Source organism: Vidua macroura, chromosome Z, assembly GCF_024509145.1.
Source record: "Vidua macroura isolate BioBank_ID:100142 chromosome Z, ASM2450914v1, whole genome shotgun sequence".
Classification (NCBI taxonomy): Eukaryota; Metazoa; Chordata; class Aves; order Passeriformes; family Viduidae; genus Vidua; species Vidua macroura.
This window is the reverse complement of record NC_071611.1, coordinates 2,347,464-2,365,404: the sequence shown is the minus strand read 5'-3', so window position 1 is coordinate 2,365,404 and position 17,941 is coordinate 2,347,464. Positions and strand designations below refer to the sequence as shown.

Below are 17,941 nucleotides of genomic sequence, written 5' to 3'. Positions count from 1 at the left end.
CCCACCCATCCCAACAAATTCCTTGCTCTCTTGTGGAAGCAGGAAGATGGAAGAGGACACTGCACTGCTCAGACACCTTGGTACGCCCTCATCCCCAGCAGAGTTAAAGGATTCAGGGGTTACACAAGCCTTGCACTTTCTGGCACTGCAGGAAATGCACACACACCACGGCCTGTGACAATCGAGGCTGAAATGTCTTCAGCTTGCTCTGTTGGCGTCGTGGATCTGGAAGGATGGAAGCTGAAGAACACAATCCTGCCTCAGCCCCAGTTACTGCCTGCTACATGTGGCACAGTAATTTACAAAACTGCAGCTGTATTTTATTATACCCTGAGTGGTTTAGAGCACATCCTAAAGACACTTGTCCTTACTTCACTTCTCTGATGTACATGCAAGATGTTCTCATCCCCTCAGCCACACTCGAGTTTGACATTAAGAGCATGAACAGCATTTTCAGCAGAGACCAGTTTTAAATCTTTTATTCAGAATAACTCTTGGAACCTCTTTCCACACTCTACTTACAGGTCAAGTCGACGTGCAATGGTGATGCAGAAAGCACTGATCTGCTGCAGGCCATCAAGAAAAACTTCATAACAAGCATGGTTTTATTGGAAATAAATCATGCTAACAACTGATCCTTAACAGGTACAAAATATTAAACTGATAAGAAAAAAGAAAAGAAATATTGGGGCACTATTAAGACCAACATGTGAACTCAAGACTGCGTGAAAAATCATACAAAAAAGGTAATAAGGAACAGTAATGCAGCATTAAAGGTAGGGGTACAGGGCAGACAAAAATTACAAAACATCCTGTTTCAATATATTTCCATGTACTTGGTTCAAATACTGTAACAGTACAGGAAGGCAAAAAGCACCAGACATCCAACTAAAGAGGTAAGAAAAAAGGAACATAAAATTAGCAAAAAAAGATCTAGTTGTTAGAGAAGAAATAATCTCAAATACAGTTACTTAACAGAAACGCAACACTTGAAAAAGCTGTTATTTCAGCATACACAGACAATACCATTATTCCAGCTCCATGGAAATGACTTTTCCTAGTCTGTAACCTCTTCCACATACAGTACTGCTGAGGTTATCCCCAGGTGTGTGTGGGCACACTGCATACACACTAACAAAGCAGCACAGTCATTGGAGGAGTAAAATGGGGAAGTTGTTCCCTTTGAAGTAGAAAAGCAACAATCAGAAGGCCAGGAAATGTGGGGCAAAGCATCATTAAGCCCTAAACACACAATTCAAAATTAGGTGGGAACACTGTGCAGCTATGGCTTCTATTTCCTAAAAAGCCAAGCCTCCCTCACAGTCCACATGGAACACAGCAGTTGCTGTAAAGACAGAAACCATAATCAGGAAATCCTAGAAAACATTCCTGCACTGGATAAAGTCTTTCCTATTTCATCTTCCTACAGCAACCACAGAAAGCAGGTGTACATTCACCTGTATACTGGGAGTTTTTGGTGGTGGCAAGGTGTCCCAATTATAACATGGCAGCACAGAGACTGTGTGATGCAGGGTTTGCATAGATAGTCTGTCCCCTTCCTAGCTCAAAAAACATGAAAAGGAAGAGCTCACAGCTTGGGCTCTTGTTACATTTGTGAACAACATGAAACTAGGAAAAAAACCCCAACAACTCCATTTATAGAGGCTTCCACTATGTCCCTAGGTAAGGGGGAGGTGGAGAACAAGACATATAACACGTCATGGCTATTCCAAAGCTTCATTCTCTTAATGAAGTTTATTACAGGCCCCAGTGAAAATATTATAAATTCACTAATTCCTACACTTATGCACCTTTTTCCTAACTGCTGTCCTAGAGCAAGTAAGTGCTTTTCTTTATTTAAAAAAAAAAATCATTTGTTTTTACATTATTGCTGTGTTTTACAACAAAATTAAAAAGCACTTATGGAATCCACACAACAGAAAGTCAGTATCCCCAGAACAAATAAAGAGCTTGAACATGTATTCTCAAAAGGGCCTTTTCTATACCAGCTATTCAACGAGCAGGAAAAAGAAAAATAAAAAAACCCAATCAAAAGTCATCCTATCGCTTCTCTTCCGAGCATCAACGAAATTCACCCCGCTCTCCCAGGAGGCAAATCCTTTCAATAAATATCAGCGTGAGCTCCGAGGTGCTGGAATTCCGGGGGGGTGAGGGGTAAGGAGGAGCAGCAGCAGCTCTGTGCAATGCCTGCGGGGTCCCGTGCTGCCCCGAGGGTCAGTCCAGGGAGATGATGTCGGGCGCGCTGCCGCCGCTGCTGGTGATGACGCCGGCCTCGGCCCGGCCCGAGGAGCTAACGTGTGTGCTGCTCTCGTGGTGGCTGGTGGAGGTGATGATGCTGCCAGGCGTGCTGCTTGTTGAGGTTGAGGTGAGACTATCCAAAAACATAGGAGGACAGTACTGCTTGAAACAAACAACGAAGAGTGAAGAGACTAACTGCACGAGGGAAATGTATGCTCTGAAGATACATCTTCCCCACACAACAAGCAACAGACGCGTTCCTAGCGGGACCACGGCGAGAACAGGAGTTCTGCGGATCAGTGACCAAGCAGGGATGGCAGCCATGAACCTCCTCCCTCACCCTCCCATTTCTGTTCTCCAGAATTCTCCAGGTTCCTAGCGGGACCACGGCGAGAACCGGAGTTCTGCGGATCAGTGACCAAGCGGGGATGGCAGCCATGAACCTCCTCCCTCACCCTCCCCTTTTTGTTCTCCAGAATGATTTGGGTTGGAAGAACCCTAAAACTCATCTCATTCCATCCCCTGCAGTGGGTAGGGACAGCTTCCACTACCCTATGTTGCTCCAAGCTCTGTCCAACCTGGACAATTCCAGGGATGGGAATAGGCTGCTCTGTGCAGCCTATGCCAGGGCCTCAGATACACTCTGGGTATATTCAAATTAGTGCTGAGCACATATTTACTTTAAAAAGGCAAACTATCAGCAAAGAGTGAGTTTCCAGGCCTGGGTTCATCAGAGAAAGGCTAGACTGAATCCTGTTTTAATGCATCTTCATTACCAGTTCTTGCTAGGTTTTCCTAGACTGTGGTTAGATCTAAGCAAGTGAACTGCAAACACAGTTTGGATGATGACACCCTGATAATTACTGGAGCACGTCATCACAAAAATCAGACTTGGAAATTAACCCCACAACAGATCAGAAACATACCTGTGAATCAACTGGGATTAGCGAAAGAAAATCCAGACCTAGGAAGAAGAGAAGGATGATAAATAGACAAGTCTCTCTTTTATTCACACACAACAAATTTAAGGATTTTTTTTTTTTTTTTGTGGTTGTAGAATAGATTTTGCAATTCATACAGAGTTTCTAAATGGAATATACCACTGTGACACCACTCTCAACGACTACTTCAGGCAGCAGCAAAACGAATTATCTAGTACAAGTGGCTCTTTCTAATAATGAGGATGACATAATGATGTATTATTCACTGAATACTGCAGGGTGGTTCAATGTGGTTGCTTAGATGGAGGTTGCCATTTGGAGCTGTTGGTTCATTAATGCAAGTTTCACTGCATATTGTACCTGACTTGGCCAAACTGGGACATGAAGAGTGTCATCACATTAAAGATGCTGGAATGAAGTAAAGTCACAACATGCACAAGTCCAAAAACAAGCAGCAGGTCTCTTCCTCCACCCACGGGCAGCCAATAAGGAAACATTTCTAATATCATCCCCGTTTTGTGTCTAGACAAATAAAAGGAACGAAGAAGAGGAAACTACAAGTAGTTCAATGTATATCCTCCAAGAGCAGTGACAATTAGTGTCCATCTTAAACACCATTTGCGTGTAAGCATTTAGGGCAAGATGTTTAGAATTATAAAACCAATGAGAAATTACCACATTTTTTGTTTGTTTTTTTTTTTTTTTTCTCTAAATATTGGCCTTGTGTTTGCTATGTCAACAGAAAGAAATGATATACTCCCTCCCTCTCCCCTCGCCTCCACATCTCTTCTGGCCCGTGACATCTCTCCTCCTCTTCTCCATTAGAGAAAAATTTTGAAGGAGATTTTAAAGGTCAGCTGCATTTACAGAACTGACAGCTTCTTTTGTCTGTACAAGTTCTAGAACTTGGTTGGTAAAAGCTGAACAACAGTTCTAGACTTCCATTCTCTCAGCTTATTCTCCTATGCAATTTGGGAAAACTACTGACTTCTTAACAAGGGAGAAGTGGAGGGAGGGAGCAGTAAGGGAGCCAAAATGGATAGAGAAACAAGGGGAATGATATCCATCTCATTGCCAAACTGGTGCTGAAAGAAGAGGAAAAAACCCAGAGATGTTGCAGGGGAGGAATGGAGACAGGCAATGGAGCAGGGAAAGGGAAGTACAGGAGGCCAAAGTGACACCTGTCACCACAAGTCACCACTTCCTGGGCTCTGGGTTTGTTACAGCCGGCCAAGAGAACCCCCAGAGTCCCTATACACAGTGTTCTTTTCAAGGAGCCAGGATAGAAAACAATCAGTATCCCCACCTTTTGTCTGATATTTAGCAGCAGTGTTGAAGAATACATCATAGGCATTTAGGGTATGTCTAGGTAAAGAAAGTCAATAGAGGTCAGCTCACAGATTGTAGCTCACCTTAACCTTTTTCATACAGTCTAGACAGAGCACCACTACAATCAGCTAGCAGAGTAACTACACTGAGGGCTGGGATGAGTCAGCACCCTCACACCTCTAGTAACTAAAACAAGCAACTACTCTCCCTCACATCTACAACACGTAACTACAGGATGTTTACACAAAGTCTGGCTGAGCACAGCAAGAGCAGTTTCTGGCTGCCGTGCTCAAGTGCCAGTTTGTACCCCAAAAGCAGTGCTTGTCACATCACTGCTGCAAAATGCAATCTGAAAATGGGCAGACAGCCTTATTAGGCTTGTCTAGACATCACATCAATGCCATACTGCATATAGACTTGTTCCATTAAAAAGAAAAAAAACCAAAAACAAAAACAAAGAGTTAATAAATTCTTCCCATTTTTACCCACCCCATAAATTAATACTATTGCCAGAGCATACATGAAAAACACCCAGCACCTACCTGGCAAGTCTGATGAAATACTGGATATTGGTGGGTGATGGAATGGTACTGGGTAGTCTGTTAATGAAGGAGGAGTAGCAGCAGCATCGACCGTCGTCACGCTGGGCACTCTGGCAGTAGATGGCTGATACATGAGAACCCTGTTTCAAACAGCATGGGAAATTACAAACAACCTGGCTGTTAGTTGCACAAGGCAAACCATGCACTGCTGTGCACTCTCATTCACAAGTCACCGTGCGACAACGCAACTACAGCGTGGCTACTCACTACACAGTACTCCACTCTAATTTCCTTTTTCATAACAGTCTTCATAATAACATGACCGTATCTCGGCTCTCAACAGCAGCTGTGACATAAGAGCAAGTTGGCATTAAAACAAAGTACAGTGCTGGAGTCAGTGGCAACAGTCGGAGACAAATGGGTGTCTGTGAGCACCCACAGAGGGACGTGAAGGTGACCAGAGCCAGGAGGAGAGTGTTCCATTTGATTTCTCCACAGAACTGCTGCTCAGTGCCCACCTGTTACACCAAGGGCCTGCCCGTTGGTGTATTATCCTTGATGTATTATCCTGCCCCACAGGATGGCACAGATTACACAGGTGGGAATTAAATATAAGCCTGTTTTTACTCACAGCCTCCAGTTCAGCTCTCAAGGAGCATGTTACAACCCTTCTGCTTCCCCTCATGCTGCCTGACCTCTTGGCAGCATCCTTACAAACACCGCCACAGGTGCCCAGGCACCAGCCACGTGCATAAAACAGTTCACGAGCTCCAAGTCAGGTGGAAACACACAGAATTCTGCTTCCAGATGCTCTGCATCGCTCCCTCCAGCCTTGAGTGTTATGCACGCATCTTCTTTCCCACACTCCTGCCTGTTAACCTACTTCTGATGTCAGAACCTTGGATGTCAGACCCTCCCTTCTCAGGCACCTCTCATACTTCAGCCTGTATTGTTGCTTTCTCTAAGAAGACACCCCAGTTTTCCCAAAACTAGCATTCAGACAACACTGTTTAAAGGAGCTAAACCCCAAAAGCCTGGCTTTGATCTGAATTTGAAGAATGAAAATATGCCATATCCATACCCAAAAATCAAGGAAAATACATGGGTCATAGAGAGAAAAGAAGTCCGTCCTCCTACAATTACAGTTGCAGGTAGCCATCTCAAACATAGGAGCACGGAAGGAAGTCTTGGTGCCTTCTGAAACTTCATTAAAAGATGTATTTGTAGCTACACTTTCTTGTAAGTGAGGAAGAGTCTCTTGCAGAAGGACTCCTCCACAATCCTCACAAAAAAGCAACAGCATTGCAGTATCACTGCTGAAAGTGGTTGAAGATGACCAACTACTTGCTCACCAAGGACCACACAGACATTCCTGTGGACTAGAGACTCACCACACCTGCTCATTACTTCTGAAACAGAAGGGGAACCTTCAAAACAGAAGGGGATTGGGTTTATTATTATTATTTTAGTACAGGTCATAAGCCACTACACAGAGAGACACAGACACACACCTCATGCAGGCAGCAACACTGACTGATGAGCCATTACTAAAAGCTGAGCTTGGAGCAGTGAGTGCTGGTGAGCCTGACCAGTGGCCCGCACTCCCTGCAGGTCTGGGGTGCCCCAAGGGCCAAGAGCAGCAACATAGGAGCCACAAGGAGCCCCCAAGCTGAGGTGTATAGATCAGGACAGACAGAAGGTGGCACAGCAGCAGAGAAGCTGGTCAAGCCTGGTGCCGAAGTCAGGCCTGACTACAAAGAGGGAGGAGCTGCCAGAGGACTTGGGAAGTCACTGGTTGTGCTAATCAAGGTGCAGGACTGACTGATGACCACAGCCAAGAACAGCATCCAAGACATTCCAGAATTTAACAAAGAGATGGAGGAAAAGCTCATCTTGAATCAAAACAGCAAAGTGGCTCCCTTCCAAGACTGACAGGACGGATGAAACACACAACGCAATCTCATTCCCTGGGCACCAGAGCAGATTAGATAGAGGATACAGCAGACAGCAAGAGGAAAGCCTTTAAGATGACACCAACTCAGCAAGAATGCATGAAGTTCCTCCACTTGGCATAATCTACTTTCTCAGGAGAACACTGCCCACTAGCTTAGTCACATTCCTTTTCTATGGAGAAATGTCCCTGAAAACACAGCAACACTCAGAGCAAAAAAAAAAGTTCTTTTGTGAGGTTGAAATCTATTTAATAGTGTTTTGCCTGTACAAAGTTACTGCATCAATACAACCTTCTACAGGAGAGGCCTAGACATTCTCCTCTGCAAGTGCAGAGCTGGATTCCAAGTACATTTCTCTACAGATCAGTTCAGCTGAGACATTACAGAATAACAACTAACTTTAAAATTGACAAACCCTTTGGTTGGGCTCCCGTGTATTTCAGACATAAATATGCACTTCCTTTTGGCTGGAGGATCTTCTTCTTCATCGGAAGAGCTTTCTACTGTCAAGTCGATAACATCAACCTTCTTGTTCACCTCACTGGCCACTGTCACAGAACATGGTTTGCTAACAACACTGGAACCTGAACAAGAAAATAAAACAACATTGTTCTCCAAAAGCTGGTGATGTCTGCAGTTTCTATTTGCAAGAGAACCAGGAACCCAGATCCTGTATACCAGATCACCTTCCTGGCCATTAGAAATAATATTTTGCCCCAGTAAAATAACTTTGTGACTCTTCTGTGTCACATTGAGACTATTAAAGAATAAATTTTGTTTTCACTTGTCATTTTAAGGATGCAAAACAAAAGCAACTTTTCATTTTCTTAACTGCTATTATAAAGAGCAAAGACAAAGACCAAAAATGCACTCTTAGACATACAACCCTTTCTTTTCTAGCTTAAATTACAAGAAGGTTAGTAGTAATAAGCCCTCCACAAAACAAACACCAACATCCACATACATTATCCAAGCTAGAACTAAATCTCCAAGATTTTGTGGTAGTTTATAACCACTAACCAGATGTACATACTTTCTATTTTGGTGCACTGTGGACTTGACACTTTCACAGCTTCCTTCTTTGGCCTCATGGGGCACCAGGAGCCATCCTCCTGGAATTTGATCTCATCCATATCAGAACATTCATTAAGGATTTCCATAAAGAGGCTGAAAAAATAAAGTTTCACTTTTGATTCTAAGTGACATTTTTATTCTAAGTGAAAAAGAGACACAGATAGAAAGATAATTATGATCACCTTCTACCCACTTTGTCTCCTCCCCCCCTAGTTCCTCTTTACCTGAAAGCCTGTAATTACAGCCTTTGCAGATATCAGAAAATAAGATTATCCCAACCCATCCATAATTCACTCCAACATTACTGCAATACACAGATTTCCATACTGAAGCAGAATCCATCACCCCTTGAACCAAGTTAGACAATTGTTACGAGTTAGAAGTTATGTTTTGAAGTTAACATCTTTTACGGATAGAGACATGTAAAAGGAATACCTGTCCTTTTATGTTGCCATTTATATTTCTCCAGAGGAAATACACTGAGACTCAGGAATTTGATGGTGCAGTTAGGAGATAAATGTGCATAGTTCATTATGGGAAGAGAAACTAACGGACTCTAATGGTTCCTCCAGTCTGAAGTATTTTGACAAAAAATAATATGAAATGGCTAAACCTCAAGCCACAGAAGTAGCTTCTGAGTACAAAATAAAAAATTTTAAGTAACTGTGTAATCTGCAAAGCCAGTCTCTTACCCATCTAGTATCAGGCTCTCGTAAGCTGCCTTTTTGTCACAGACAGGGCAGATCCAGGTAGGCTTCTTTTCATTCATTTGAAGATAAAGAGCAGCATCGAAACATTGCAGGTGTGTGCAAGTCACAGCCCTGCATGGGATTGTCAGTCTCATTTTTCCCAGCTGCAGGAGATGCATTGAAAGGGTGTCAGAACAGAAGTCAGAGAAACAGGCCTAAATGAATCCAGAGGCACCGGGTAAAACAACTCTTCCTGCTCACTACAGAAGTGCCTGGGCTAAGGATGCTGCAAGTAAATCCACCCCATCACAGCACCCACACAGAAAAGGAAAAATTAAGCCTTGCTCTAAGGCTTCACCACACTGAGAACAGTCAGAAAGACTTCTAATGGACCTGAAACGATGTTATTTGCAGGATTTCATTTTTATTAAACAATCAACTGAAGTACCCACTTCTATAATCTTCTTTTAACCCAGTAAAAGAAAACCCAGGTGTTTTCCTGAGCTCCAGGTACTTATTACACTCAGAATGACCAGTTTCTTCTTGACAAGAGAACCCCCAAGGCAGCATTACCTTGTTATAAGGTGGTTGCCTGTTTTTCTGTTTGCTTCTGTATATGCAGTACAGGCAAAGTCACCAAGATGAGGAGGTAAGAGGTTTTAATTATCATTCCATTCTTTAATTATTCTGTCAGCCTGCCTGATTAGCCTCAGCATGTCAATATAGGAGATTAATCCTTCTACAGGCCTCACTGTACACAAGCAGCAGCTTGACTCAGTGCATCACAGCTGAGGCATCCACAGTCCTAAACCACAGCTGGGTTACTGCTGCTTCTCCCCACTATTTTATCTTAGCTTGATAATAAAATATAAAAACAAGTGAGGTTTCTAAAGCAAGACCTTTGAAAAGCAGCCCAATTCTGCACTACAGATGAAAATATCAATGTTATCTGGAAATTTCCAGCCATACTTACAGGACACATCAGAGAGACCCGCAGACTGGTTGTGGCAATCTCACTATCAGGATCTGCAGTTAGTTTTTCTTTAACTATTAAAATAAATAAAGAAGTTATGCATAGAGGTCATTATTTCAAATGCTAACCTTGATTCAGCAGTACATACACTTTTCTTTCAGCTATCTAAAAGAAATTAATCCAGGAAACTATTTCATCTACAACAACAGTTTCATTACTTATCAGCAACGGGCAACCTGCATCACATTATCAGATGCTGTCTGGCTGCAGATGCAGTAAAACCACACAGAGCAAACTCAACCCAACATGTCAAGAGATAAATAAACCATTATGAGTGAGTGAGGTATAGGTGAAGACAACTCAGGACATCTAGCTGCACCTCACAGCCCAGCATAGTAAGGGGTGCTTGTGGCATTCCCAAAACCACATTTCAGATGGGATCACTGGGTATGCTCCCTAAAAACCCTCAATGAAAAAGAGTGTGACGCCTCACCAACAGCCAGGGGAACCTGTGAAACCCTGGGCATGGACTTTATTCTCAAAATATAGCAAATCTCTTATGTATTACCAATTACAGTTTTAAAGAGCCACTAACCACCCTCCAAAAGTACAGACAGGCAAGTTAATTACTTACTTAGTGCTCTGGAATGATCAGGATTTCTGATACCTTTCATTTTCAACCTCTGCAAAAGCATAGCTGAGGTGAGCTGGCGAACCAGATACACAGACATGGAGTAATTCTACAAAAGAAAAATTGAAGATTAAACATTGATTTCATATTGTACTCTCACTATGACAATAGATGACTATTTACACTAGTTGTAGCATACAGTAAAAACAAAAATGTGACTTTTTGCTTAATCATTATTAAGAGCATTGACAGACAACTTCAATTTTGTGGAGGTCCAACATTCTGCCAGAATTCTCTGGCCAACCAGGTCTAATTATCCTACTCCAGTTATGACTGAACTAAGAGGTAATTTCACAACCAAGAGACAATCTGAGCTCTTCTCCTGGAAAGATCATACGTGACACATTTCATACATGTAGTCTTTTAAGAATTTCTTACATTTTGTCTCCTTAATCTTCCCCTTTTTTCCAGTGTCAGTGGGGAGCTCAAAGAATCACTTGACAAAAGATAAATGGTCTTTATGGTATAAACAACAGCTTCAGATGGTACAGAGCTGCCCCAGTTTCTTTGTACCTTTTCTTTAGCTTGTTCTGTACTTCTAAGCCCAGCCTTGTTACACCATGTCCATTCCACTGAGCCTGGCCCCATTCCCCAGCATTTTCTACTCCTCCCTAACTCACACCACTTGTCAGCTTCTTTTGTTCGCTGTTCACTCCCTCTTCTAGGTCACTAATGAAAAGTCTGCAAGCCCCAGTGCTGCAGGATAATAATGGTTTCATCCATGTAACAAGAACAACCCGTGACCTCTTATTTCCACTGCCTGCCAGCCATCTTACTATGGCTCCTGCACTGCCTGGGTACTACACAGGAACTTCAAACAACTCCTACAGCCCTGCTCCTCCTTTACCACCTATAGGAAAACCAGCTCTTACCTAGAGCAGCACATAAAGCATTCTAATTGCACATGAAACCACTAAGAAACCCAGATTTTTGGTTTTTTCCTTAAAGAATGGCCACCTGTTGCCTTACAGAGAGGATTCTACAGGCTCAAGTCTGCCCAGCAGTGAGGGGTTTATGCCCCCTTGGCTCAGCAGCCCTCCAGTATCAGCCCAGTCCAAGCCAACAAGCCCTCATGTGACAGCGGGTGCTGTTCCACAGGGTCTCACTTTGAGGATGAATAGCAGCAGGTTCTGGCACCAGCACTAAACCACAGAACTTGCTTCACCTCTCAGGCCAAGGGGAGGATGTCCAAGCATTCCAAGTCATCTGCTTCCATCAGAGTGTATTTTGGCATACAGGGAGGAAAGCTAGCAGGCCTCAGCATGAGAGGCCAAGACCACACACAGGACTGGAGCCATTTTAAGATTCTGTGCTTTGACTGGGAAGCAATGGCTCAGATCTTTGTCTCCATCCCTGTTCTAGAAAATCATCCTTTGATGTCAGCACTGCCCTTCATTAATTTTTTGAACATTACCTTTCAATCCAATCTCTTTTTAAAATTTTAATATAAAAGCTTATACTGGAGTCTCTTTGAAATTTGTGGTATTTTTAGTCCAGAGAATTTGATTTTTAATAAAACCCCACAGAGAAAACTACTTTGATAACTGCATCCAGAATTAACACAAACAGATAAGGAATAAATAGTTCTTGACTTGTCAACAGCTGAAAGGGTGCTGCAACAGTTTTTTAAACCTAGGATAAAGTAAAAAATTCCTTGCACTCTCCTTTTCTTTCCTTAATAAATCTACAAGGGCATTTACTATTCACACCACAAAAAGAGTTTATTTTTGACATGTATTTCAGGCAAACTCTAAAAGCAGACTTTTAAATGTGAACCCTGTAAGAAAACCTTTCCATCTCTATGTAAATCCTACATGTGTTACTGAAAACTTCCACACTTCTAGAGCAAACCTTGTTTCCTGGCACTGATAAGTTCAGCCACCTAACAAAAAACACTTGCCAGCCACATCAGGCAGGAAGGGAGCGGGAAATAGCTCAAATAGGTTATCTATATGACTTCCCACATCCTACATAACATGCAGGTTACCTTTCCAATTTCAGAAGCCCAAGAGATGGAAATCTGGTTTGGCACTGCTGATGACAGCCTAACTAGAGACGTGATATTCAAGGGACGCCCAGGTCGCTTCTGTTCAATTCCATTTTTTGGTGGTGGAGCATATCCCTGTGGAAAAAAGGACAATGGATGTGTTACCCAGACTCCCCAGTGCACTGAAACTGCTGACACATACTTGTTGGTTTTAAAAAGACCTATGAGAAGCAGGCAAACTTAGAGGCTCTCTAGGCTGGAGAGCATTTATTCTGAGAAATATCAGACTTTCACAGTAGATCACCAAAGTCAAACACAGTTATTAGGCATTTGCTGTTTTAAAAGGGTTTTACAGAAGCACTGGAAAAGTGAAAGAGAACACAGTTTGTGTACTGGTAGTTCACCAGTAAACTACTGGTGTAGTAAGAGTAAAAGGTCATGTGGAAGTTCTGTCCTCTTTCTCACCATGCCCTACTGGAACAGAGCAAAACATCACAAGGTCATACATAGCCTTAGTGACAAACAGAGCAAGTAATGAAGAGTTAACTCAGTGTCTCACACACTGAAAACATTTCACTGATTAAGAAACAATTACACCTTGTTCCAAGAGCTCCACATCCCCTCAGTGACTACTTTGCCTCGTATCAACTTCATCTGGCCCCATTAGCAACAGGTGTCACCTGTCCTCTGCCAAGGCCCCTGAAGAAGGACTGCACATGGAGTACCAGCTGTATTTAAGAGATCATGGAATCAGAGCGGTTTGGGTTGGAAGTGACCTTAAAGATCATCCAGTTCCAACACCCTCGTCACGCAATAAGCCTGTGGCTTATTCCTCTCACGCTGCATCTGTCACGATGACAACAAGCCAGTCTGACAGAGCCACCCTGAGAATCCCTGCTCTGAGCTCACAGCCAGCCTGCAGCCACTCATCTCAAACTCATCCTGCACCTGAAGGATGCCAGCAAGATGCAGCTTGGCCTCTTGCACAGACTGTATTGATGCATTTCCAGACAGTGTTGTTTTAAACAAAAAACTCACCCAGAAAGTACATGCTGAGAAAAAAAGTATTTCTTTAGCCAGAGAAATGCACACACATTCACAACCTAGTGCTTGGTAAAGGAGTTATTTGAAAGATGCTAAGTCTGGAAATAAAAAAATTAATAATAATTCTTAAAAAATTATTTATATATATATAAAAATAAAAACAGCCTCTTCTACTCACTAGCCCAGTATGCCACAAGGGCTTTATTCCAGAACACAGAGGCAGCAGATGTATGGGAACTGATGACAATTTCACATTTAAAATACAGAATGATTTCAGAAGAGAGTGAATGCAAGTTCTCTTACATTTCCCAATTTTTTTTTTCCAGAGAGAGACTCTGCAGTGCACATGCTTTGTTTCAGTGAATCTTTTAGTCTTTTCTTCCACAGAGCTTATTCTTGAGAACAGGTTCACTCTCATACTCCTACAACAATTTGGAACCTTCCCTTCCTGTCCTTTTAGAAGCATTCTGCTTGCCTCACAACCAGCATGGCCTGGCACTGTTTAGGCAGGCTGCCAACTCTAGTGGCAAGAAACTGCCAGTATTATTTGGGCCTTGAAGTCTTCCATGGTTCTTCAAAGAACCACACTACTCAAGGCAGGTAGACTCTGCCACAGCAAGGAAATTCATCAGGAGAAAGCCTAACTGCTCATTTATCTGGCTTTTCCCAGTGACACAGATGCAGCATACAAGGAAACATGATGTTAACCTGAGCACAACCCAGGCAGCATTTCTCTGAAGCTTCTGGTAAGGATTGCAAGCAAGGAGATGACCAAGAGTAATTTATAGACTTCTGCAGAGGCATGAACTGCCCTACCAGGCAAAGACAGAAGCTCACTTACGAACTGTGCAAGTGGGCAATAAAAACTGGCATCACTGGTTAATTGCCTAACACTACTGCAATGGAAAACAGTGGTCTGTGAGGCAAAGAAGTTACCTTACACTTCCTGCAACAGAAAGGAAGTGCCAGATGATGCACAGAGAGACCAAATGAACAAAAAAAAGTCTGTAGAAGCACTCAGACTGAGACTCTATTTGTCATTCAGCTCACAGTGAATGAGGAGGTGGAAGTTGCCAAGACAATAGTGATTTATTCACTATCCCACCTAAGGTTCAGCTGAACAGATTTAAAAATCATCTTACCATGTGCAGGAAGAACCTAGTGGATTTAAGCCTAAAGCAAAGTAATAATCCAAGATTAGTAGTAGTTTCTGCAACAACTGTGACACCTTACACACAAAATGGAGAGCACAGAAGGGTGTAACCTATATTAATGAGACTGAGAATCAGCTGACACTGATAAAAATAACATTAGACTGAATTCTTTTTCATTGGTTGCTGAAAGACAACCTACAGAAGAGAAAACCCTCGAAGTTATCACACAGAATGTAACCAGCACTTGCAGAAAACACTGACCAGAAAACATGAGAAAGAAACCTTTTATAACCTGAAGACTGAAGTAGGAGGAAGATAACCTAAGGAGTCTTATTTAAACTGAGTAGAGGCAAAAAAAAAAAAGCAGTCACAGTTGCATATGGGAGGAGGGAAGCTACAGGACAATATGTCTGACACACCAAGGTGGTTAAAAACAATCTGAAAAAGAGGTTTCACACCTTCTCTCTCCACACGGTATCTTTCCAAACCCACTACTGAAAAAACCCTCTGTTCCATGACTTTTACCATACTTTATAGCTGCAAGAAGTATTTCTGAATGGGTTGTGCAAGAGTTTCTCTCTGTTCTATTGGAAGAAAAAAGAGAGAAACCCATTCAAGAGACATTTTGAGAATGAGAAAGCCTCCAGATCACCCTGTGACTATGTACTGATTTTTGCAACATCAGACACTCCTGAAGTGTGACTGCCAAGTGTTCTGTTACAGTATTTGCAATGTGCTAGGAACCCTAAAACATGTCTGTTCTTCATCCCCACAACAATGGTGCTCTAAACAGACAGATGCAGAGCAGTGCAAAGTGGCACACAAGATGCTGATCCCATTCCCTCAGAACAAGAAGGAACTCAAGCCTCTCACAAATACAGGCAGCCCACACAGCAAGGGCTACCACCCTCAAATAAACTTAGTATGAGCACCTGTGAGGAGGATTCTCCGTGCAGACAGCAGATTGTTTTTGAATTATTTAGTTACCTTAACAGCAAAAGAAGAGGTTTGCTGTAGGGGGCTTAATCCCATTTAGTTCGTGTAGTGGCTGTAATATGATTAACAGCAATAATGGCTATCTCACACAGCAAATGTACAAACTCCATACCTAACGCTAGAGAAATCTGAGTGATAACAAACAGCTTGACTGTTTTGGCAAGCTAACACTACAGAAAAACACATACACACTCCACAAGTCACCAAGAAGCCACAAATACATATATACATACTTACTGGCAATGGGAACAGCTTCCCATTTACTTTAATGCACAAACTATTAGGATAATTATCCTCTTGAGGGCAGCTTGTCTCTGCTAAGCATAGCCTGTATCCATAGAAAGAGAAAGCATTATTTTCAAGTGTCCCCACGAACATCCATCAGCCAATTAAGTTTTCAGAGAACACTGCAGAAAACGTACCTTAGCTGAACTTGGACTGTGTAATCTCTCCTGCCTCCAGGCAAAAAGTCCCTGTGACAAAGAGAAAGAAAAAGAGAAGTACCCATTTAGCAGGACTCATATTGCAGCCATACGGATAAACAACTGACACACCTGCCCCAGCATCAGTAAACTTTGCTCTTGGTTTTGTTTTATTGAGCTATGAACCCCTTACAACTGACATTTCTGTTTAACTACTCCCAAGTTACACAGGGCTTCAGGATTAGCATCCGCCACCAAAAGTTCATAGCAACATTAAAGTAGGATGCTGCCAGGGATGAAAAACCACCTGTGAATTTTCATAGTTTACAACATCAACCCTGGGAAAAAAACCAGAAAAGCAGGCTTCCATTCCTGCAGCCAGGAGAAATGTAGGGAAGCTTTGCACCTCTCTGCACAGTGACAATTATTCGGAACTAGGTAATCGTTAATTCTTTAACAGGGTACGACTTTCACAAAATGCACACAAATTCTGTGTACAGTTGTTCCTGAAGGAAACAGAACAGATATAAACTCAAGAGTAACTTCAGTGAGGATTATCCCTCTGCATCTGCAAAGTGATGCATATGGTGAACGAAAAGCTCACACTTTCTCCTGAAATTCTGAAGAAATTTACCTACACTATACCACACTCTCACTTCTTACCTGGAAATACAGATTTCTCTGACCTGCTGAGGTGTTAAAGCAAAGATAAAAAACTTCTCCTGGAACCTCTGAATACTGCTCTGTACTAGAAGAAGAAAAAAAGACACAAAAGAGGTTGAACCATGGTGATTAAAGCCATTGATTAAAACAGGATCTGCAGTTTACACCTGGAACAAGGCATTAAGTCACTCGAATGGTGGTTGAACTGCATGTAACTGTTAACAAAAAAAGCAGTGGAACGAATCTTTCATTAAACTACATTCAGATGGTTTAATAACACATTACACTTCAGTACTAAAGCAGCTTGGCAAACTGTGTTAAAATCCTTTCTCCCAAAGGAGGAAGGTTTGAACAAATACACAACAAAATATTTCACTGGATATCTGACAGAAGGAATACCACTGAGATACCAACAACTACAGTAAGGTACCAAAGGAAGAACATGTGCACCAGAAGTTATTAATGGACAGCTGGAAAATTCACAAACAGCTACAGGTAACAAAATCTTTGGGGAGGAAGGGAGGGACCACAATCCCTCACGCCAGAAAAGCCAGCTAGACTTCATGTCGGGAGTTACCCTCTAGTGGCATCTGACAGAAAAATAAATAAATACAATGTTCACACCAGAATATAACTTGTCTGTCAGTGACAGGAATTGGCAATATTTTAATATTTAAAGTCCACAGTAGGCACATGTCACTTTCCTACTTCCTTTAAAATTGAAGAGAAGTTATAAGTTTTGACCTGAAATGAAGGCAAATTATGCATGTCCTATTTAAAATAAGCAGCAGGGAGAGGACAAACGCAAAAATGGCACAACTAAACCAAGCAAATTTGGAAGAGTTGGACTGTCTTGTGCACTGTGACATTCAGGGGAGATGGCTTCTATACCCAGAAAAAAAAAAAAAAAAAAAAAAACAACAAAAAACACACAAAAAGGAGGCAAACATGAAATGGAACCCAGGTGGACGAAACACGCACCAAGTTCCTCCAGCAATTCCAAGCAGATACAGTGTGCATGTATGCACACACACACACACCACAGAGCACATCTGATATTTAAGAATACTTGAACACGTGTAAAAAAAAGACAGTGGAAGTAATTTATTACTTAATTTGGTGTGGGTTAAAACTAAACCCCACACTTACACTTGTGCTCTCAAATTAGTGCAAAGGAATACCACACTCATCCCTCCTCAAGCATGAAGCAATGAGGTGGACTATA

At 42.2% G+C, this 17,941-nt stretch overlaps 1 protein-coding gene across 10 annotated transcripts in view; it reads right to left on the bottom strand.

The window, feature by feature from the left end:
- Nucleotides 1-450: 450 nt before the first annotated feature.
- Nucleotides 451-17,941, bottom strand: part of PIAS2 (protein inhibitor of activated STAT 2) — a 34,659-nt gene continuing 17,168 nt past the window's right edge. For 4 of the 10 annotated variants that reach the window (XM_054003450.1, XM_054003449.1, XM_054003454.1 and 1 more), the window contains 12 exons: nucleotides 16,717-16,801; nucleotides 16,054-16,104; nucleotides 15,869-15,959; nucleotides 12,438-12,572; nucleotides 10,394-10,499; nucleotides 9,760-9,833; nucleotides 8,790-8,950; nucleotides 8,057-8,190; nucleotides 7,439-7,607; nucleotides 5,072-5,211; nucleotides 3,186-3,223; nucleotides 451-2,421 (listed from right to left, as the gene is read on the bottom strand). In XM_054003450.1, the coding sequence (XP_053859425.1) occupies nucleotides 2,236-2,421; nucleotides 3,186-3,223; nucleotides 5,072-5,211; nucleotides 7,439-7,607; nucleotides 8,057-8,190; nucleotides 8,790-8,950; nucleotides 9,760-9,833; nucleotides 10,394-10,499; nucleotides 12,438-12,572; nucleotides 15,869-15,959; nucleotides 16,054-16,104; nucleotides 16,717-16,801 (1,370 nt within the window). In that variant the 3' untranslated portion in view covers nucleotides 451-2,235. Of the gene's footprint in view, nucleotides 2,422-3,185; nucleotides 3,224-3,560; nucleotides 3,723-4,506; nucleotides 4,566-5,071; nucleotides 5,212-7,438; nucleotides 7,608-8,056; nucleotides 8,191-8,789; nucleotides 8,951-9,759; nucleotides 9,834-10,393; nucleotides 10,500-12,437; nucleotides 12,573-15,868; nucleotides 15,960-16,053; nucleotides 16,105-16,716; nucleotides 16,802-17,941 lie in introns of all 10 variants that reach the window. The other 6 variants (XM_054003451.1, XM_054003455.1, XR_008441307.1 and 3 more) reach the window with 5 other exon arrangements.